The 21960-nt window shown below is 38.8% G+C and overlaps 1 protein-coding gene across 4 annotated transcripts in view; it reads left to right on the forward strand.

Annotated features, from left to right (window-relative positions):
- The window catches only part of SORBS2 (sorbin and SH3 domain containing 2), a 184981-nt gene that overhangs the window by 112404 nt on the left and 50617 nt on the right, over nucleotides 1-21960 (forward strand). For 3 of the 4 annotated variants that reach the window (XM_039241200.1, XM_039241202.1, XM_039241201.1), the window contains 5 exons: nucleotides 3846-4018; nucleotides 8651-8717; nucleotides 9341-9385; nucleotides 12421-12610; nucleotides 15314-15428. In XM_039241200.1, coding sequence (XP_039097131.1) covers nucleotides 3846-4018; nucleotides 8651-8717; nucleotides 9341-9385; nucleotides 12421-12610; nucleotides 15314-15428 — 590 coding nt within the window. The remainder of the gene's footprint in view (nucleotides 1-3845; nucleotides 4019-8650; nucleotides 8718-9340; nucleotides 9386-12420; nucleotides 12611-15313; nucleotides 15429-21960) is intronic. The other variant, XM_039241203.1, reaches the window with a different exon arrangement.

A 21960-nucleotide genomic window follows, 5' to 3' on the forward strand; every position in this document is an offset into this window, starting at 1 on the left:
TTGCTGTAGAAAATTCTCTTGGCATATATTCAGAAGAATTATTTAACAGTTAAAACAGTCTAATATGGGGACAGCTGCCTCACAAAGCAGTAAATAGTAAACTACCCCCTCACAAAGTAGCAAACCACTCTTCGAACTGAGACCAGAAGACTGTTAGTCAGGGAGAGGAGTTCCATTAAATGGTGATCCCTGAATTTTCTATAGAGACACTTCTTAATCCTTTGAGGATTAGGAATTAGATGAAAGAGAGAGCTCTCCTCCAGAAAAAAAAAAATGCACATTTGAACATTCATAAAAACTTTTAAGCATATAATTTCATGGTCCTTGTGAGTTTTTTGAAGCCTTCTGGATAAGAACTTCTACTATACAATGACAAACATTTTTCTGTGGCAAATATATTAGGACTGTTTAGAAAATAACATGCGTACTTCTGAGGGATTTAAAATTTTTTTTAACGTTTTATTTATTTCTGAGAGAGAGAGAGAGAGCGTGAACAGGGGAGGGTCAGAGACAGAGGGAGACACAGAATCTGAAACAGGCTCCAGGCTCTGAGCTAGCTGTCAGCACAGAGCCCGACGTAGGGCTCGAACCCATGAACCGTGAGATCATGACCTGAGCCGAAGTCTCAGATCTCATGACTGAGCCACCAAGGAGCCCCCTGAGTTTTTAAAAGTGTAAAAAACCCCAAAACACCAAAAACCAAACCAAATCAAACCATTATCCCAATTCAAGCTGAGAAAGGTCCCATGATGCTGAGTGACTGGAAGGCTTCCAGACAGCAGGGGAGGAAGGTGGAGAAAAGAGTGCAGGCAGCACACCTCTCAGAAAGTCTAAGACTGATCCCATGGCCACCACCAACCAGCAACAGAGCACAGGGCTTTCACTCTCATTTCCTCTTTGATAGCAGGCGGCACCTCCTCTTCCCCAACACTGTTTATCAAAAGACATGATGCCATCAGCATCCCCAGGAACATTCAGCATGTGCATTATGGAACTCAACTTCTGTGGTCAACAAAACCTCTATATACATGTAGCCCGAGACTCATTAAAGAAAAGTCTAATTATACATGTGCCTTCTCTAATGGTGCTTATGGGGATCACCTGTGTATGCTATAATGATGTCCTTTTACATGTAAGAAAGTAGAATGTCCTTGGGCCCAGATATTGCTCTGAAACGACCTTTCCATGGTGCAGTATTATAACAGTAGTCCATTATATCTAGATTTTTAAAAAAATGCTTATTAATTTATTTTGTGAGAGAGTGAGCAGGTGTGGGCGTAAGAGGGGAGGGGCAGAGAGAGAGAATCTCAAGCAGGTTCCGCAGTGTTAGCACAGATTTCAACGTGGGGGCTCAATGCCATGAACCACGAGATCATGATCTGACCTGAAATCAAGAGTCAGACACTTAACTGACTGAGCCACCCAGGCCCCCCATACCTAGATTTTTTACATAGCTATGCGTTATCACACTCCTTTAGTAAAACTACAAATTATTCTAGCCATAATGTTTTCTCAAACAATTATTATTAAAGCTGGACTCTTTTTCTTCATAACTGTCTTAATGCACACAATTTTGTCCCTCCCACCCCAAGAAACAAACTACATAAATACTTGACCATAGATAGGCTTTCATATTAGAACATATCAATGGGTAGATTTATAGATAAGCCACACTACATGGAAAGAAATTCCCTATAGAAACACTGAACAAATCCTAATCAGCCAGTGCTGAGACAGGTTCGGGGAATATACAAATCTATCCTGCCTTCGAGAAACTTTATGTTAAGCTGAGGACAAAAGACTACAAAAATGAGAGTTAGTGGACCTATAAAAGAAAAATAAAATAAAGAGTTAACTATAAATTAATTGACTCTTATGAACCATATGTGAAGACAGAGTTAATACTGTTTGCTTAGGCTGGGACTTTGCACATAGGAGGTCCTCAAAACTTATTTCTTGTTGAATAGAAATACCACCATCATGGTTCCTGACTCAGACACTTCTTGGAACTAAATGGGAAATTAGGGTCAAATATCACATTTGGAGGTGCTTGGAAAAGATACCGCTTTTACATACAACAGTACATGAAGCCATTTCATTCCTACCCTTATTCATTCTTCATTAGCAATGTATCAAAAATGCTTTTCTGTTGCAAACTAAATTGAATATAACCATAATGAAATGATAGCAGTTATAAGTGTCATAGATTTTAGCTTACAGGAATCCTATCTGTAGTTATCCTTATAATGATGAGTTAAATCTTTTAAAATCTTACTTATAAACTTTTCTATATAGTACAGTCATATATGAGGCACCTGGCTGGCTCAGTCGGTTGAGATCGGCTCTTGGTTTTGGCTCTGGTCATGATCCCAGGGTCATGGGATCGAGCCCCCCATCAGGCTCTCCCTCTGCCCCTGCCCCACTTATGTACACATGTGCACATTCTCTCTCTCTCCCTCTGTTCCTCTCCTCTGCTTGCACTTTCTTTCTCAAATAAAAAATAAACAAATAAAAAATACAATCATATCTTTTGTGATAGATTACATATATATTCATATATATTCATTCTTGAGTCATACTTGTAATCAAGTAATGCTACCCTGAAGCATTAGAGCTTTTCCATACCCGCATAAAAAGGGAACTTTCTGAGTACCAGATCAGACAAACTATGGCAAAGAATCATTCTTGCTCACCAAGAATAAATTTTGAGATTTATTGTAAAAAAGCAGGATGTCATATTATCAATTGTACAAAGTGAATGGTAATACTGTTGATCTTCATAAATATCTGTAAATCAAGAGTTAAGTGGAATATATAGCACATACATGTCCTCTCTGTTTCTTATGAAAGTATACTAAAAGTTACTAAAGATGGCATGAAGATAGGAACATGATAAATCTCATATAATTTACGTGCTCGGGGCAATTTTTATACTCAAGGGGGAAGCCATGGGTTTTATGCTTCAAAGTAATAGCAAAGATATTTCGCCATCATGGCTACTTAAATAAAAATCAGTACCAATAATTTAAAATCATGTATTTAACCCCTAAGTCTTCACATCATCTAAGTATGTGTTTAGATGTGAAGATTTTGTAATGTGATTTTTGTTTTCACTTTATTTGTAAGAAATTGCTGCTAGAGACTCAACAGTCCTATCTTTTGTTCTAAGAGGACATTTCAGTACCTTTAAATAATAGTAGTTGGCAACTTCACAAAGATAATATTAATGTCTCAGTTTCTGCCTCCTCATCTATGTAGCAGAGCCCCCCATGGAACACCTGCATAGCTCAGTTGGTTAAGTGTCTGACTCTTCACTTCAGCTCAGGTCATGATCTCACTGTGAGTTCGAGCCCTGTGTCAGGCTCTGCAATGACCGTGCGGAGCCTGCTTGGGATTCTCTCTCTCCCTCTCTCTCTCTCTACCCCTCCCCTGCTCATATTCTAAAATTTCTCTCTCAAAATACATAAACATTTTTAAGTAATAATAAGCAAATAAAAATAAATTAATTAAATGGGGTCCCCCACCAACATACCAGAAGGGTAAGGTGAGGTAATACATGTAAAGTACTGTCTTAACACAGTGGCTGCCATACAGTCGCCCGGTCCTTCAACAAATGCTATTCTTCCCCTTACCCTTCTTCTGACAATGAGGAGAATCTTGTTACCGTTCCGTCAGGTTTATGCCTACATGTTAACAATGAGTGGCTCGAACGTAAGGTAAATGAGTTAAAAGAGATAGCGGTGGAATAGTCTATATTACAGTTGGCATAAGTATACAAGAGGCCTGGTCAATGTATGAATGCTTGTGCATCAAATACATTATATTTCACCAAACGTTCCCTGCAGATTCCACAGAGACCTATCCCCAGCACGCGCAGTCCCTGGACGGCACCATGGGCAGCTCCATCCCGCTATACAGATCTTCCGAGGAAGAGAAGAGGGTGACGGTCATCAAAGCCCCGCACTACCCAGGGATCGGGCCCGTGGACGAATCCGGAATCCCCACAGCAATTAGAACGGTAGGAAATGCCAGTGTGGTGGAGGCGGGGCTGCGCCCAGGCTCTACAAAGGCTGGATTGTCAACGGCTTTGTGCATTCCTATGGTCTTATATAATGAGGATTGCCCTGTACGCCATCGGAGTTCTCGTGAATATTATGTTGTACGTGGCAGAGAAAGAGGAAGAGAACTGCGGACTGAAGCTAATCACAGAGTCTGGTTTTGCATGTTAATCGAAAATCACAAAGATTGTGAGTTTGGTTGAACAATAAAGGAATACCTTGTTTTGGTTTACCTTTTCCAGGGAGCCTTACGGCAATAGAATGGAGAAGGAACAAGACAAAGTGAATTCTTTGGCTGCATTGCAAATAAACCGGGGATTTGTTTCTTGAAATGGATGTGTGTTAACCTCAGGAGATCGGGAGCTGTGAATAGACAGCTGGGGGGTGAGATGATTGCAGCGAAGGGAGTTATTGTCATGGAAAGGGAAAAACTCTGAAGAAAAATACACATTTTAGTGTCCCTCTTCAGCTGTGCCCGCTGTGAGCTCTCGGGGATATTGAGTGAAAGTGTTTGGATTTTTTTTTTTTTTTTTTGGCTTTAAACTCTGCCAAAGCATTGCTCAGTGTGTCAGGGCAGCCCCTTCTGGCAAAGCTCAGCAGCAGCAGAAGCAGCTACTGAGAGCCCGGGCAGGCAGCTGCTCGCTGACCAGTCTGCTTGCAGAGAAGGTTTGTGCTAGCCGGCAGAAGGAAGACTCTGGGAGCCAGGATGAGGGCGGCAGCACGTCTGCAGGTGAACTGGGGGGCTGTGCAAGAGGGCGCAGGCTACATACTCCTGCATACCTGGTGGGGGTGCTGCCAGGAGGTGCTCCCCTGGAATGCAAACTCTGGGGGGGATGGAGGGGCGGCAACGACAATAGCGGATAGAGGAAAGGAATGGGAATGAGATCAGGAAAAAAAAGCAGTGTTAAGATTGCATTTCTCATCTATGGGGATTGCGCGTTCTGAGAGAAGAGTTAAGAATTGATTATTGCAAGCATCTGTATCAGAATCGCCAGCCAGAGAGTCAATCTGTACAGCAGTTGCTGGGGTTAGAGATGCGCTAGAGTCTGGGAACACTGAATGTGAATAATTACCAAGTCCTAACAATCTATGTTGGAAGTGATGATTGTCATATTAAAGTCACAGAAAAAGTTCAGGGATTGTGACTAAGGGCCATATGACAACTGCATGTTTCTGGTGATGGTGTTTTGTCGTTTGTTTCTCCTTGAAGGTTTCTGACTCAAAATGGTTTAACTGGAATCTTTTTTGCAAATAATGTAGGGGTGCAGTGTCAGACAGGTATGGTGTCATCGGTTTTGTTTAATTGACCCACGAGTCATGGTATATACACAAATTAGGAGATTCCTGACTCTCATTCTAGATTCTGTCTGAAAGGATTGTGTCTAAACCTCTGGGTGTGTTTTTAACATGATAAATGATGGACAAGAAACAACATGAAAAGCTGGACCGATTTTTTTTATCCACACGACATAACTTTCTTAAACAGCAAAGACTTGCCTCTTAGTTTTCAAAAGGAAAAGTACCAGACATTGTAAGTGGTTAGTGAAAATCAAGTCATATTAAAATTCTAACGGTCTATCTACTTGCAAATCAAAAGCATATTTAGATATGCATATCCAAGTACATATCCAAAACACTCAATGCTGGTCTCCCTTCCATAAAATAGGAAATAAAATATAAGCAACCCAGAAGTTCCTTATAAGGAGTCATAATTTTTATGCACAGTTGTGCTCTTATTTAGACTTTTAAAACTTTACAAAGAAGGTGCAGGTCTGCGAAGACTCTTACTCGTGTTCCCAATTTTTCAGCCTCGCCAAGCACATCCCCAAGTATAGCTGTGTTTATAAATGTTGAGTCAGGCCATCTCTGAGCCACAGCAGGCCAAGAATCTCCAAGGTTGTTTTTATTTCTCATCCGTGTAGAAAGTAATGATTATCAGACTCAAATTGCTTTACATGGACTTTCTGCTCAGTGTATCCACCAAAGGCAGTACTGTCTCAGTGTATCATGTTATAGTCTCATTTCAGACAACCGACCTATACCAAGGAAACAGAATTTTGTAAACTAGAAACTCTAGAAAGCCAAAAGTCAACAAATGTACCTTTGAGCTATTTGAATGAAGTCTCCCCAGTCTGCCCTCTGTCATGTGACCTGGGGCGTCTGGGTTAGCCTTTTACTGCCATTCTTAACAACAACAAAAATCGCTAGGGTTCAGATCCCAGGAGGTTGTCTAATTAAAGCCAGCTAGTTAAGTGAAATACAAGACTCTTTTTTTTCTAGTTCAAATATAACACCGTTCAAGCATTTTCAAAGCTGGAAAGGGGCAAAAATAGAAAAGAATCACTATATATTTGTGTGTAGAAAATATGTGTCTTTTCCCTTTTTGGCCATCCCTGCATGATACACCAACGTAGAATTCTGATACTTTGTAAACTGTGGAAAAGTAAAACCCAGGTGAATTCTGCCAAGAATATAGAAAACAAGTGAATCGTGAATTGCTAGTAGTTACTGTCCATACAAAATAATCTTGAAGGACACATACAAAAGCAAACTTCCTTAAACTTGAGTAGACTTCTGTTTACTTAATCTCAATATTAGACATAACATGTCCATGATGCCATTTATAAAAGACACTTTAAATGCCCGGAGTGCTTCTTTTAGAAAGGGACAAAGAGTTTTAGGGTTGCCTTCTACCAGTTTCATATTCTCTTTGCCAGCGCTGGGTATTTCCTGGCATCTCTGTGCTCACCATATAAAGCTAGCAGATGGCAAAACTGAGCTCCTGGCTGATATGTGTGCCCTCTAGCAAGTGAAGAAAAGAATCCTGTCTGTCAAGATACATTGCCATATACAGGGATATAACTCACTTATTTAAGCTTCCTTGTTGCTATTGGTTGTGTCCGGGTATGGCTGGGAAACATGTTTGCACAAACTTATATCTTATTTTCTATTGCTGAAGACATCAAGGAAACAAAGCTTAACGAAAGAGAAAGTCATCTTTTGTGAAAATGTCCCTTAAAAATACGTGTTCAGCTACTTTATTTAAATAAGCCAATAATAACTAAACTCCTGCTTCACCACTGCTCCCCTCGCACCAGCTCCCGTCGTTTGAAAATAAGGTCAGTTAACAATCTCCTCAAAGCTTTTCCAATGTAGAAAGAGCCTACAATGAATGAAGAGGTGATTCAGGACAAAGTCAAGTAGCTCTTAATGTTCATCTATGCTTGTGGTGATTATCAGAACCATATATTCTTAGACACCAAAATAAATCTAGATGTGGCACAAAACCCTCAATTTCCAGATGAAAAATGCAATTACCACATATCTGAGGGGGAAAATAGGATATAAAATCTAAACAAATGCTCAGTCTAAAAAGTACAAGAATATTTGTGTGGCAGTCCTAACAGAATATTTTACATTAAGAGAATGGTCTTGGAAAATCTGGTGTATTTATCACTGTATACACAATGATTGGGTTTCATGCAGGAGTATTTCTGCAAATGTTGAGATAAAGATCTTGCCATGCAAAATCTTTAATTACGATTATGAAAGTGTGGGTCTACTTTCACAAGTATGTAATCAGGTAGAATTCCATCCAGTAACTTGGGCTCTGTCATTATTTTATTCTATAAATAGGTTACATTCTCTACTGACTGTTATTATTTATTGAGCACTTCTTACATTCTGGGCATTGTTCTAGGTCTTGTATACGTGGTTTCATTCCATTTCCATTACAATCCTATGATGTAGGTATAATTATTTCATCTCAGGAAGGACAAACTGAGGCTCCAAAAGCTTTCTTAAATGACCCTAACTCATATTGCTAGGAGGTACAAAACAATAATTTTAAAGGAAGCAAGATTTGAATCTAGGTTGAGCTGACATTAATTTCTTCTTTCCACTACAACCCAGTTTCTATTGTGTCCAAGCCCACGCATGTGGAAGGAGCTTCTACTCTCAAGGAATTTATACGTTAGCAAGGCAAATGCTGCATACATTTTATCATGTTAAAAAATTTTTTACACAGTATGTACGTATTTTTAGGTTTGCTGCAGGACCCTCGACTGATTGTACTACATTCGGGGTTTTAGTAACTTAACATAGTAAATATCATATTTTTATTTCTAATTCTAACCTGGTCGGAATACAGTCAAAAACATTCCCTAGTTAATTCTAAAAATAATGTTTTGAACAGAACACTCATGAGAATGTTTTTAAGGATAATAATAATTAGCACCAAAAGGAGTTAAACAAACTACTACAACACTACAACTTTTATTCAGTGATTTTTACATAAATATGTTTGTACAAATATCAACTATCTAATGCTGGGCACAAGTATGATTTGGGAAAATTAAAACCATAGCATATAATGTTCCAATTCAGCCTGAACTCCAACAAGGGGTAACATATTTACAAACTGCATGCATAACTAGGTAAGTTACTAGCATTGTCATCATGAAATGTTGTTTTTTTTTTTAACCACAGACAGAAATCTGCTATTAGGAAAGATAAAGTGCAGAAAGAAAAACGTTGAGGGGCAGTGTTGACTCGGAACCAGTTTTGTCACCATTGGACATTCTCTTTTACAGACAGTTGACAGACCGAAGGACTGGTACAAGACGATGTTCAAGCAGATCCACATGGTACACAAGCCGGGTATGAGTGCTGTTCTGTTTTTGATCGGACCCTCCCAGCCGAAGGAGGGTATATATGCACCCTTCCATAGAGTTCCGGTTGACACAAAACGTTAAGACCCTAGCAACTCCATGGCGGTCCCTCTCTTCAACATTCCTCATTGTTTACCTTCTATCATTCTCAAGTCACAGACACCTGTACTCCTGTTTCACCCCTGAGCTGCCTAGAAGCTTCTTATTAGGTGACCCTTGAAGGGTGCCAGGTGCTCTGGTCCCTTCCTCCCTCAGCTGCTCATCAGGAGAGAGCAGAGGTAGGTCTCACTGGCTTGACGAAAGATCTAGAAAGCACTTCCAGAGGAAACTCATGATTCAGAAGAGAAGGCTGGCCCAGGAAGTGAGGAAAAGGCACTGACTCTGCCTGCTGGGGAGAGGGCTACAGTGCCAAAATGTTACAGACCGGTGAGGTCAAACTGCAGAAGCCCAGGAACAAAACAGTATTAGAAAATTAGAAAAAATGGTGTTGTGCACCAGGCAAAAGACGCTGGTTTTCTACCAAATTGTTTTTGTGTCTCTGAGGTTCTACTGTCTTGTTATGATATGGTGACTGAATGTGTATTACCATGATATTTATGTTTCATTTTCTAGATGATGACACAGACATGTATAATACTCCTTATACATATAATGCAGGTAGGATGGGGTTCCTTGCTACCAATGAATACTGTATGCTGGGCAATGCTTGGTTCCCACTCACTGTTTTACCACTGTCTGAGCGCATGTTTTCTGTGTAGACAATTAAGAGGATGCTTTTTTTTTTTTCTCAAAGCATGCATAACAAAAGGATCGATCTTTTCTCATGGAAATGAGAACTAATACTGTTTTATCTCACTCATTCTCACACTGTCCATTGATTTGCAGCTTCAGGAATGTTTAACCAAAGTATGAAGGACAGCTTGAAAGAACACACTGTAACTGGGGTACAAAATAAGATAAAGATCTCTTTTTATCAGCAGAGAGAGTGATCACAATTGCGTAAGATCTTTCAGATACACTTTACAAAAAAACAAGTCAAGCAAAAGTATTTCGTGACTTTGTTCGTGCTTTCACTCCAAAAATGCAACCATTCATTGAATGATTTTTAAAAATCCCATTCTGCTGGGGCACTTTTCTGACTCAGAGTTGCCAAGAGTCATAATGCCATGACGTCAATTCTGGGCGTTTCTATTTATATTTGAGGGCATTGGTATCTTGTGAAATGGTTGCAGGGCTGGAGTGAGGGGCCCCTACAAAATGCTTCCCTTTTTCCTAAACGTCATATTCGGGGATCCCAAAAAGGGCCTTCTGTCATAGCTCAGCCCCAGGCTGGGGACTGGTGGATGGTATCTGTGTGTCCTTTCTTGAGAGCAGCCTCTGAGGCTCAAGCCATTCACCTGCACCCTTGTAGGGGTCCCCTGGCCAGCCTGGCCTCAAAACCACATAAGGTTCTCCCCACCTTGCTGCCTGAAGGCCAGCACTCAGGCCCGCTAACTGTCAGCCACTAGGATACTAGTCTCCAAAGACAGAGAAGAAAAAATAGGCAGGACGAGCCTAGCAAGCAGCAAGACTGCTGATATTTAGGTCCTCACTCGTCCAGGTGACAGCAGGAAGCCCAGTAAAATCTGTCCCTCAACTTTTATCCTGAGCCACAGATACTCCAAACTCACCTCCTGTGTTTCGCTTGTTCTAAAACAAAATTCAGCCAAGTAAATTTTAAAGATAGTACTGGCTTTATTTCACGATTCACGAATCTGTCCACATCCAATCTAGCCGAGAGAGAGGAGCTCCAGGGGGCTGTCCCAAATGAAAGACTTTTATAGGTAGAAGGGAGCCAAACAAGGAAGTTACAGTAGGAAAGGGGAAAAAAAAGTGCGGAGGTTATTACAAGGATACTTTTCCTCTAAAGGACGCCAGGGGTCTGTGAGTGAGGTCATCTCACTCATGCTGGTCAGGCAATGCCTGATTGTCTGGTTTAAGATTCCATTTCTGGAAGCACCAGAAATGTACTTTTTAAGTACTGTACTTAAGTCTCCATTGGGTGATGGGGGCGCTTAGCATAGGCGACTCCATTTTGGGCCTCTTTTGTTTTTAACAAGCTGTACAGCTGAAATCTGACCGTAGAACCCAGGCAAAGCAGTACGTGCAGACACTGTCTTTCCATTTGTGATGGCAATTTGTACGGCCCCTCAGGAGAAGCAGATGAGTGAAAATTGACTTAACTCAAAAGTCTGAAGTGGCAGGAAATTCAGAATTTTTATTACTGTTTTTACTACTGAAATTCTGTAGCCATTAGGAACTCATAAATCGAACAGTAATAGTTACATAGAACCTTGTGGAGCCCTTTTGAGATAGCTTTGCCATTTAACTGGTAGACAAAGCAATGGTGATTAGTCTCTTCCCTCTCTACAAACCCTGCATCCCACTATGCTATGTCTTGCCTCTTTTTTTTTTTTTTTTTAACCTAAGTCGTCTCTGCTTCCGTCTTCCACAACCCACAAAACCCAGTTCTCCAGGGCTCATCCTAGTGCCATCAGGTCCATAGTATCTTCTCTAACCAATCCACCATCTTCCAAAATCTTTCATTCCTCGTATGCATTTTCCTCTCTGGCTTTCATCATGTTACCAATTATTTTCAATCACAATTCCATACATGTCTCATTTTCTCAGATACACAGCAAGCTTGCTGAGGATTTTGTGTCCTTAAGCCTTGCACAGCACATATACAACTTGCTCAATATTTTGTTTGGTTGGGGCACATGGCTGACTCAGTCCATCGGGCATCTTGACTCTTGATTTCAGTTCAGGTCATGATCTCAGGGCCAAGGAATCGAGTCCCGTGTCAAGCCTCACGTTGGGCTTGGCAGTGTGCAGCCTGCTTAGGATTCTCTTTCTCGCTCTTCCTCTACCCCTCTCCCCTGTTCAGGCACACTCTCTAAAAAAAATACATAAACTAAAAAAAATTTTTAAATATATTTTGTTTGATTGCAATTAACATGTCACTTGTCATAGGTAAACCAGAGCTTTTAGAGTAATAGAAGATATTTGGAAACAGTTCTATAAACCATTTTTAATCTTCCCCTGAAACCTTAACTATGTTATTAGTTTATATTTTCCAGGAGAAAATTTGCTGAGTAGCTATAGGGTTATTCCTTTTTTTAAAAAAAATTTTTTTAATGCTTTATTTATTTCTAAGAGAGAGAGAGAGAGAGACAGCGTGAGCAGGGGAGGGTCAGAGAGAGAGGGAGACACAGACTCTGAAACAGGCTCCAGGCTCTGAGCTGGCAGTCAGCACAGAGCCCGACGCGGGGCTCGAACCCACGAACCGCGAGATCATGACCTAAGCGAAAGTCGGACACTTAACCGACAAAACCACCCAGGTGCCCCACTATAGGTTTATTCCTAATACCAGTTTGGATTATTACTAATTTTAAAATGATTGTTGAAGATTTACTGCAATCAATGATTGTGTACCAAATACATTGCTAATAAATTAATATATTAATGATTAATAAATTGATAATATTAGTGAATCAATTAAGAACATACCACCCAATGCATGCACTATGAATATGCTTGCTGATAAAAATTTGACTAAAAGCATTGGATATTTTGTGGGGTATAAATAATTTCATGCACTTTTAAAATGTTATCTGCTTCTGTTTGTTTTGTTGTGTTGTGTTTCATGCTAGGCCTGTACAACTCACCTTACAGTGCTCAGTCACATCCTGCTGCAAAGACCCAGACCTATAGACCTCTGTCCAAGAGCCACTCTGACAACGGCACCGATGTCTTTAAGGATGCATCCCCCCCTATTCCTCCCCCACACGTTCCTCCTCCAGTTCCACCACTTCGACCAAGAGATCGATCTTCGACAGAAAAGTAAGGCATTTTCCTCAAAAGTAGCCTATATTTAGTTTAGGATAAAGTAAGCCCATTTGGCATCCAGGAGAAGAATCCGTGCTTACCTTAGCAAGATACTGTACGTACAACCTTATTAGTCAACACATGTGCCATGTTGTCTTCCTCTATTGGGATCATGGCAAACACTTTCACAATCTTTTTTTTTTTTTTTTAATGTTTATTTATTTTTGAGAGAGAGACAGAGTGTGAGCAGAGGAGAGGCAGAGAGAGAGGGAGACATAGAATCCAAAGCAGGCCCCAGGCTCTGAGCTGTCAGCACAGAGCCTGAGGTGGGGCTCAAATTCACAAGCTGTGAGATCATCACCTGAGCCAAAGTCAGATGCTTAACCGAATGAGCCACCCAGGTCCCCAAACATTTTCACAATCTTGGCTCATAGTATCATAATCGTCTATTGAGATTGTAGCAAACACGTTCACAATCTTGGCTCATAGTATCATAATCACATGAGCACAATCTTAGGGCGCCTGCCTGGATGATTCATTCAGTTAAGCGACCAACTTCAGCTCAGGTCATGATCTCCCAGTTGGTGAGTTGAAGCCCCATGTAGGGCTATGTGCTGACAGCTCAGAGCCTGGAGCCTGCTTCAGATTCTGTGTCTCCTTCTCTCTGCCTGTCCCCTGCTCACACTCTGTCTCTTTATCTCTCTCAAAAACAAAGTAAACATTAAAAAATTAAAAGAAAAAACAAAAACATGAGCACAATCTCTACCCTTTGATTAATAAGTGCATATCAGAAGACAAATAAATAGAAATAACTGACATGTACTTCCTTTGGCATAGCATGTCAGAGACTATGCAGTTAATTTTCATTTTCCTCAGGTTCTAAATGTTAATTTGAATCTATTAATGATTTAAAATTTCTCCTCTCATACACTAAAGTCTCTTTTTGAAAGCAGGCAAAATTGTTAGTAAATAATAAATAAGACATTAGTAAGTGTCTATCTGTGACTCATTTCTACCAGCTTTTCAAGATGATACTAATTTTTATTTCCCCACTGAAATGTTTTTATAGAAACTGTTCATATGAAAATAAAAAATTATAAACATACCATTACTGTGCAATTTTTTATTAGGATTATGACTAATAATCCTACTTATAGGTAACCTTTATTGAGAGCTCATTATAAACCAAGCACTATGCTAAGTACTTTTCCTGGATTATATCATGTAATCCTGAGAATGACTCAATGAGGCATGTTCTATTTTAAACCCATTTTAGAGAGAAATCAACTGTTTTAGAAAATTAAGTTACTCAGCTCATAGAGCTAGTATGTCTAAGCCAGGATTCAAACTCAGCTGTGAATAAATCCATAGCTCATGTGATACTAGCAATTAATGAAAACATAAGAATTCTTCAGCATCAGTACTAATTATTAAGCATCCATGTATCATACACATCCTATGAATATTATATTCAATACCCCATTGTACCATTAAGAGTAACTGATGATCAAATCGGGTATGAGATGTCATGAAAATAGATATACATCATGTATGAAGAGATCCCCACTTTAATACCAATCTCCTCATGATAAGCTATAGGTTTGTAAGTGTGATGTCTTAAATCCGAGATAGAATTATCTAGACACAAAATCGTACCTCTGCTATTAAAAAAAGAACCAAAATTAACTCAAATTTAAATGTAATATATGGTCTAAGTTTAGTGGAAATAAATCTCTCATTAAGAAATATGATAATCTCTTAAAAATTTCTAGACGTCTTTCACATACATTGTCTCATGTGATACTCAAAATACATCTGTTGACTATCATTCATCAGTTACTGGTAAGTCAGGACTTGTCCCTAATTCTCCTGTCTCTTAGGGCAGTTCTATTTCCAATGTGCTTCAGTATGAGAATGTAATCTCATTCCATGGGTCAGAATTGCTCCCATCTATAGCCAGAAATTTCTGGCAGAAAAAAGATCCTCACAAAGGAAGCCTTCTTTAGCCCTGGGTACCTAGAAAAGCCTTACTTTCAACATCCCTCGTTGACTGCCTTTTGAAGGCTATTAGTTCAGGAAAAAGAGCTGCTTCCAAGGTCTCTTATGCAATGGGATGGCTGTCTCAGTCCAGTTTTTCAAGGGTAAGACCAGAGGAGGCTCTGCCCTGCCACACAGCTTGCTTCTGTGGATGGCAATCCAAGGGACACTTTTGTACTTTTCACAGACAAACTGGGATGCCATTTGCAGGATAAATAAGATGAAACATGGCGTGTGCATTACTCCTTGTCACTTTGGATCAAGGATGCCAGGTCACAGAGTGGTGCAAAACTCACGTAACTCAATGGAGCATAACTGCCACCTCTTCTAAACACAAATATACACAGCTGCTATTTGTACATGATCCCAAGGGTTTACAGGCAGACCACTGCCAACATGCATGTCTGTAAACCCCTTGTGTGAGTTACTGAGTCAGCAGGACAGTCGTTTATGGGAGAACAAAATAGAGGAAATAGAATATGAAAGAAAAGAAATGGCTTTCTTTAAATCATTTATGTAAAACAACATATAAATGGGGTATGTTATGCAGACTTTTAATCCTGAGATACTTTTTAAAACTCAATATTAGAGTTAACTATGTAAACTGATAGCAAGTGGTTTTATAGAACGGCTTTAAGCATAGAGAATTATATGATACATAATTTGTTGTTTCATTTCTAGGCATGACTGGGATCCTCCAGACAGAAAAGTGGACACAAGAAAATTTCGTTCTGAGCCGAGGAGTATTTTTGAATATGAACCTGGGAAGTCATCAATTCTGCAGCACGAAAGACCAGTAAGCATTTGTCATTCAACAGAATGCCAGTTGTCTAGGCTTCTGGGCTCCCAAGTAAACCTGAATTTTGTATTGGTTAGCAATTTTTGTCTCAAACGTAATTTATGTATTTGGCATTATTTAGAAATCAAGTTTGTCTTGTATCACAATTCATGCATATTTTCTGAGATTTGAAGACACAGTCTCTAATCTATTGCCCCTACAAACCAAATATGGGATCCATTTGCATATAACTATAGCTGGGCCTAATCATCGCCCTGAGCTTAATTTTTTAAAAATTCATAAGTAACTGCTAGTCTTACTGGTCTTAATTGCTAGTCTCCATTGCTAATGAGAAAAATCATTCATTAGTCTCTCTGATACAAATGAACCCACACATCCCATCCCTTGGCTTCCACATTGGTTGCTTAATATTTCTTTGGATTAAGGGGAAATTTCCCAAATGCCTTTTTTTAAACAAGTTGTTTTAATTGATTCTTATTAAATCTCTCTCAGGTTTCCAAGCCTCAAGCTTCCTGATTGTCAATCTAATGGATCAAGATTATATTTAACTTTGCAGAAATTTTGCTAGTTATTTAATACACGCAAACAAAAAGATACATGAATTTGAAAATAACCACTTGTCTCTTCAAAGTGCAATTTAACAAACAGGTTATTCCTTGGCCCTCTTGGTTTTTATTTCCCATCCTCCTTTCTGAGTCCTCTGCTTTCCCTCCTAGATAAGTGACCTCAGGATCTCTTTGAAACTATAATTCCTTTGCATTTCTATCAAAATCTGCTTCTAGAGATCTATTTGCAATTTACTCTCCTCTTTGTCTTAGAAGAATTTGGGGTGGTGTCAGTGAACAGGAAAAAGAGAGTTTTCTTTGTTTACTCCCTTAAGAGTCTCCAAGAAAGCACATTATTATATATAATGCAAGGCCAGCCCTGAAATTTGATTGGAAAGCTTTGCCTTACCACACCCAACATGAGTGTCCTGCATTTAGTTTTTGAAACCCTGTAGTTATGGTTATGTTCTTGAGAAACATGTTCAAAAACCTTATAATCACATAATTCATACATAATATTTATCTAAGCCATCTTTGCCTTTCTTCAAATAACCCATATCTTTTAGGGTAACAGAACCTCACTCAAAAAACTGAAAGAAAAAAAAAAGGAACACCACTGGTTTGTAGGCTTAGTGCAAACTTGTAACCCATTTACTGGGTTATATGACTGAATATCAGGATACATTGAAATTTCTAGGATGAGAATTGCATGAACCATGATGTTACCATTGGATGAAATTGAAGATAGCAAAATAATGAGACTCAGATTTAAGTGTGAATTACAAAAATGCTCACTGATGATCACTCTAAGAATTTACAAGAATGTTGTGATTATATTGGAACACTTTACTTGCTGTGGTTTCAGGAAACAGGATTGATTTTAGAATTTTCCTCACCATCATATTTCTATTATATACTCATTCAACATTTACTGAGCACCAACTATGTGCTAGACATGGTATTAGATACTAGGGATCTAGTGGTGAGCAAGACACAGACTCTAGCTTGAGGAACTATGAGTCTTTCATTTAATGGGTACACAGAATTAGGCTTGTATTTTAAGAAGAATAGAAAGTTGTGGGAGCATTTGTGTTGCAGGAGATTTGGGTACAGATAGGGCTCTGCAGCCACAGGAAAAAAAAGAAGCGGAAGGAATAGAAGGAAATGAGAAGGGATATATCTTATGGAGAAACAGAAATAACCAACATTTTTATTCCTCCTAAACAATTTTGCTGGGGGCCAGCGTTATGCAAAAAGGATTTGGGCTAGTCATTTATATCATTTTGGCCAGGCTTTTTTATTCTAGGACCAGGCTATTATCCTTTTTTTCTTTTCATCAATCCTGAAATTCATTCTCATTGCCTCTCTAAATCAGAAAAAAAAATCTATAAGGCTAAGTGCACAGCAGTATCTCAGAGACTGGCTATATACTGATGTAGTTTACATACGATTCTGGAGTATCTAAAGATACGCACAAGATATAGACGATGAAAAGCAGATTTGCTAAATGAGAGTGATATTACAGCAAACAGACAAAACTTCAGGATTTCCATGGAATGTGCTGCCATGTCTTTTTACCCAAAAATGGTGTGTGAGCATTCCTTTGTTCTTTTCCTACTTGCTTTTTGTAAATTATACACAACCTCTTGGTAAATTTCTGTTGCCCTTATGAATTCCTAGATGACCCCATCATCTGCCCAGTCTTCCCCAGTGTTATCTTGGATTCCCTTCGCCCCCAAAGATCTCAAAGTCCTACTACTAGGACAAATGCTATGGATTTATCCCTTCTTCTGGTCCACAATGTAACCATTGCTTAGGTTATAGTGACAGCCACCCAATTATTCTCCCTAATTATCCAATCCAGTTTCCGCACCACAGCTAGGGCAATCTTTTTCTTTTTTCTTTTCTTTTCTTTTTTTTTTTTTGTTTGTTTGTTTGTTTGTTAATTTCTGAGAGAGAGAGGGCACGCGCACTTGCACAAGTGGGGGAGGGGCAGAGAGAGAGAGAGGGAGACACAGAATCTGAAGCAGGCTCCAGGCTCTGAGCTGTCAGCACAGAGCCTAATGTGAGGCTTGAACCCACAAGGCATGAGATCATGACCTGAGCCAAAGTCAGATGCTTAATTGGCTGAGCCACCCAGGTGCCCCACAGTTAGGGCAATCTTTATGAAACTTTATAAAACTTCCTGCTGAAAACTTTCTCCTGGCTCTCAAGTATCCTTAGAGCAAAATCCAAATTTCCTAATGTAATTTCCAAAAAAACTTTGTGATCTGGCCCCCTGCTGACCTTTTCAGCCTGAATTGCTCTTCCTGCCCTTGCTGCCTTCTCACCATGTTCCAGCTATGCAGACAGCCTTCAATTCCTGCCTTCCTGGACTTTTGTTCAGGCTTCCCCTCTGCCAGGAAGCCTCTCTCCATCACCTCTCCCTTCAGTGGAGAATCCCATCTTCCCTGTGGCCTTGTCTCTTTTCCCCAGGGCATCATCACTGACTCCTCTACCCTGAGTGTAAAGCTTCCCTACTGCGTGCCAGTAGCACACATTTCCTCCTTACACACTGAAGTGTAATGGCCTGTTTACTTGTCTGTGTCCCTCACTCACTAGATATTAAGCACCTTGAAGGCAGGATCTAGCCCACCTAGCACCTAGCACACATGGTGGGTGGTTAGCAAATAGGCATCGAACTAGTAAGTGTATGAATGAATATAGGTTTTACCCTTGGGGTTAGTGGGTAAAATTGGCGAGACAGAATCCCTGTTTTGTTGCTTCTCCATGAAGTCTATATACTCCTGGGGACAAAAGGCACAGTGCGTCTCCATCACAGCACACACAAGAGATTTGCCACACTGCTATTAGTAACAGTGGTTCACTAATTCCACGACTCCCTGGAGTGCAAGATGGGCAGAAGAGGCACTACTATTTGAATAAAAGTCCTTACTTGGACTCTGGCCAAAGGGTTCCTCTTCTTCCTTAGGAATCAATGAAATATGCACTGATATTTTTAACAGGAAAGTAAAGGTCAGTGCAACTTTTTGAAGCATATAGATTTTCATTTGACTATAAATTTGAAAACAGTGATAAAAAGGGCCTAATATTTTGATATACAAAAGTACTTTGGAATTTATTCTTAACTGACTCGAACCACAATTTATTCCATAAGACCATCATACAAACTCTCTGCTGAAATTAGATTGATAAAAACTTTACATCCCATCTGGATTGGATATATTTATAGGTGAGCCCAAATTAAATTAAATTAAGAACTTATTCAGGATCTCTCTACACATGATAAAATAGAAAACAATATGAAGACATTACCTTTCTCTACAACGACTAAGTCAGCACATAATGATAAAAGCAGAAAGAAATGATTGTCAAAAGCACTGTGCAGAGTTGAAATGCAACGTAAACCATCAGTGAACTTACACTTCCTTATCAGCGAAGATTGTCCAAGCTTAACTTATAAAAATTTGGAGAGTTTCATCTGATGGTTTGAACCATAAAGAATGATCCCAGCTGACAATTATGAATATGATTGACTGTGGAACCACAATAAATACAAAACATATTAAAGCTTTAAACTCTCATGAGCATAAATTTTGAAGAACTAAGTTACGTTGGCACTTCTTTTTATTTGGAAGAACATATTGAAATTATATGTCTGAATGAGAATACGAGAATCGTAGAGTTCTACAACCTCAAAAGCAACTAAATGGTTTGACACTGTAGAAAACATTTAAAAAATTTTACTGTTCACCCTTGGTTGCCTTTAAATAAGAATTCTTTCTGATTTATAGTTTTAGGTTTTCTTAAATACTTCCTCTTGCACTGGTACATGACATTTGTTATAAGCATAGATGTGCTGGGTTTTTCAAAATGAGAACAAAAAAGTTTAGCAAGATATGCAACAGTAGATCTGCTTTTTTGTTGTTTTTAATGACCAATTAGAGTAAAGCATAACCACGCTTCTGCAGTGAGTTTCTGAGCGTTCCTATTGGTGTCAAAAACTCAAAGGAACTTTCAGGTTACATATGGAACCTGAAATTCCAGATTACACGTGATTTAGTGAGATTATGAGTGTGTCTATGTGTATATATTTTTGCTGGCTGACCATCTGTATATGTATCACTAACTTTTGTGAGGCCTCTATGTAGCGGTGGATCTAGATTGCTATGTCATACATGACATTGTTGCATACCTAAAGGGATCCAGTATGTCAACCACAGTGAAAAGAAAATTCATACTCTGCCATTTGCATTTCTTTACCATCAAGGCTGTACCCAAGTATATGCCTTTCATTAAGGTCCAAAGTTCTGGGTAATTACCAATTACCGTTGTTTGAGGCATTCTCTCTGCCAATTTCTATTGGCATGGTTCTATATAATTTGCTCAATGAGACTATAAGTTAAAATTTTAATCTACAAAATCATAATTCATGAAAAACTGTCATTCCATTGTAAGGTATGATGCACAATGGTAGACATTCTCTCTTTCCCACATTCTATCATAGAAATCTATTTCCACAAATCAGGATTTTGTAAATCTGTTTGCTAATAGTTTCTTAAGGTAGAAGTCAAAGTGAAGTTGTAACCACTGGTAAATATACTTATTTGTTTAGTAAATTTGCTGCCCTCTGCTGTTCAAAATATTCTTAGACAAATTTCTTTCCCCTAAGAGAAATTGCTATCTCCCTCTAGTAAAACAAAATCCTATGTGTGATTATAGAATAAGAATTAGTAATATTATTAAGTATATAATACTAGAAACAATGACATTTGAAAGAAAGATTGGTTTTCTTCTGGATGGAGTCCTAGGCCTCCAGAGACACAACAAAAACTACTAGAAAATTCTAACATCCATTACCCTAAAACTCTGCTCCAACAGAACTATTCCAGAAAACAGTCATAAGCCACAGCTATTATCTAAATGATAATTGGAGAAAAACAGCATTTTACTAATAGCAAAATTTCAATTAGTACTGTTATCCTATTGAATCAAGTGTAAATTGGATCAAGTTTTCCGCAACATTTCCCATAGTACTTACAGGACCTTCTTCACAACATTATAATAGTAAAGCAAAATAATATTTTAAAAGAAAGAAAAGAACAATCTCAACACCAGAACACCACTGTGGTTTTTTTGTGTATGTGTGTGTTTTCTTCCTGTGCTCATCCAGACATAGACTTTGTGATACCAGTGTAAACACTGTACAAGCTCATGATCATATTTGGCTGTTATCACTTAGCATTCTGCCATAAATATTCCCCAGAGTTACTACACAGTCTTATCACAATCACCGCAAATTTTGGATAACTTAGGACCTTTCACTGTTTTGTTATGATGCCTCAAATTTTTCCATCATTGTCTATAGCTACTATTATAAACGCTATTTTAAAATATTGAAATAAAAGCACATCTCTAAAAACACTTTGGATATAACTGATTGTTGCACAAGACTGTATATTATTAACAAAATGATTGGAAATTCAAAAAGTCAATAAAACAATTCGACAAGCTAATGTCAAAATAATCGCTTTTGTTTGAATGTGGAATATCTCAAAGCGCTCAGTATTACAGAGAATATGTCCTCTTCTAGACATGGTGAATGGCTTTTAGGGAACTGAGGTGTTTTGTTTTGTTTTGTTTTGTTGTCTGACTTAAAATATTACTGTCAAATTGTACCATGTTTTATTAGTGTCATGTAATAATTATCCAAGAAGTAACAACCCATATGTAATACTTTAAGCATCTTCATTTAATATGAAATCACTAGCCTGAATCAGTCTGATCAGGCATATATTATGCAAAAGCACTGAGGATATTGTTGGAGAAAGTAAATGTTCCATATCTGTTTTTTCTATTACTAAAGCAATTGTATGTATTTTCTCAAACTGCTAATATTAACACTCCTAGTTTTTCTGTCTTAAATACAATATTCAGAAACCATCAGAGGGGAGCAAGTCAGTTATAAAAATTAGCTTTTTCTC

The sequence above is a fragment of the Hyaena hyaena genome, unplaced genomic scaffold (genome assembly GCF_003009895.1).
Source record: "Hyaena hyaena isolate Hyena2069 unplaced genomic scaffold, ASM300989v1 scaffold_190, whole genome shotgun sequence".
NCBI classification, from domain to species: domain Eukaryota; kingdom Metazoa; phylum Chordata; class Mammalia; order Carnivora; family Hyaenidae; genus Hyaena; species Hyaena hyaena.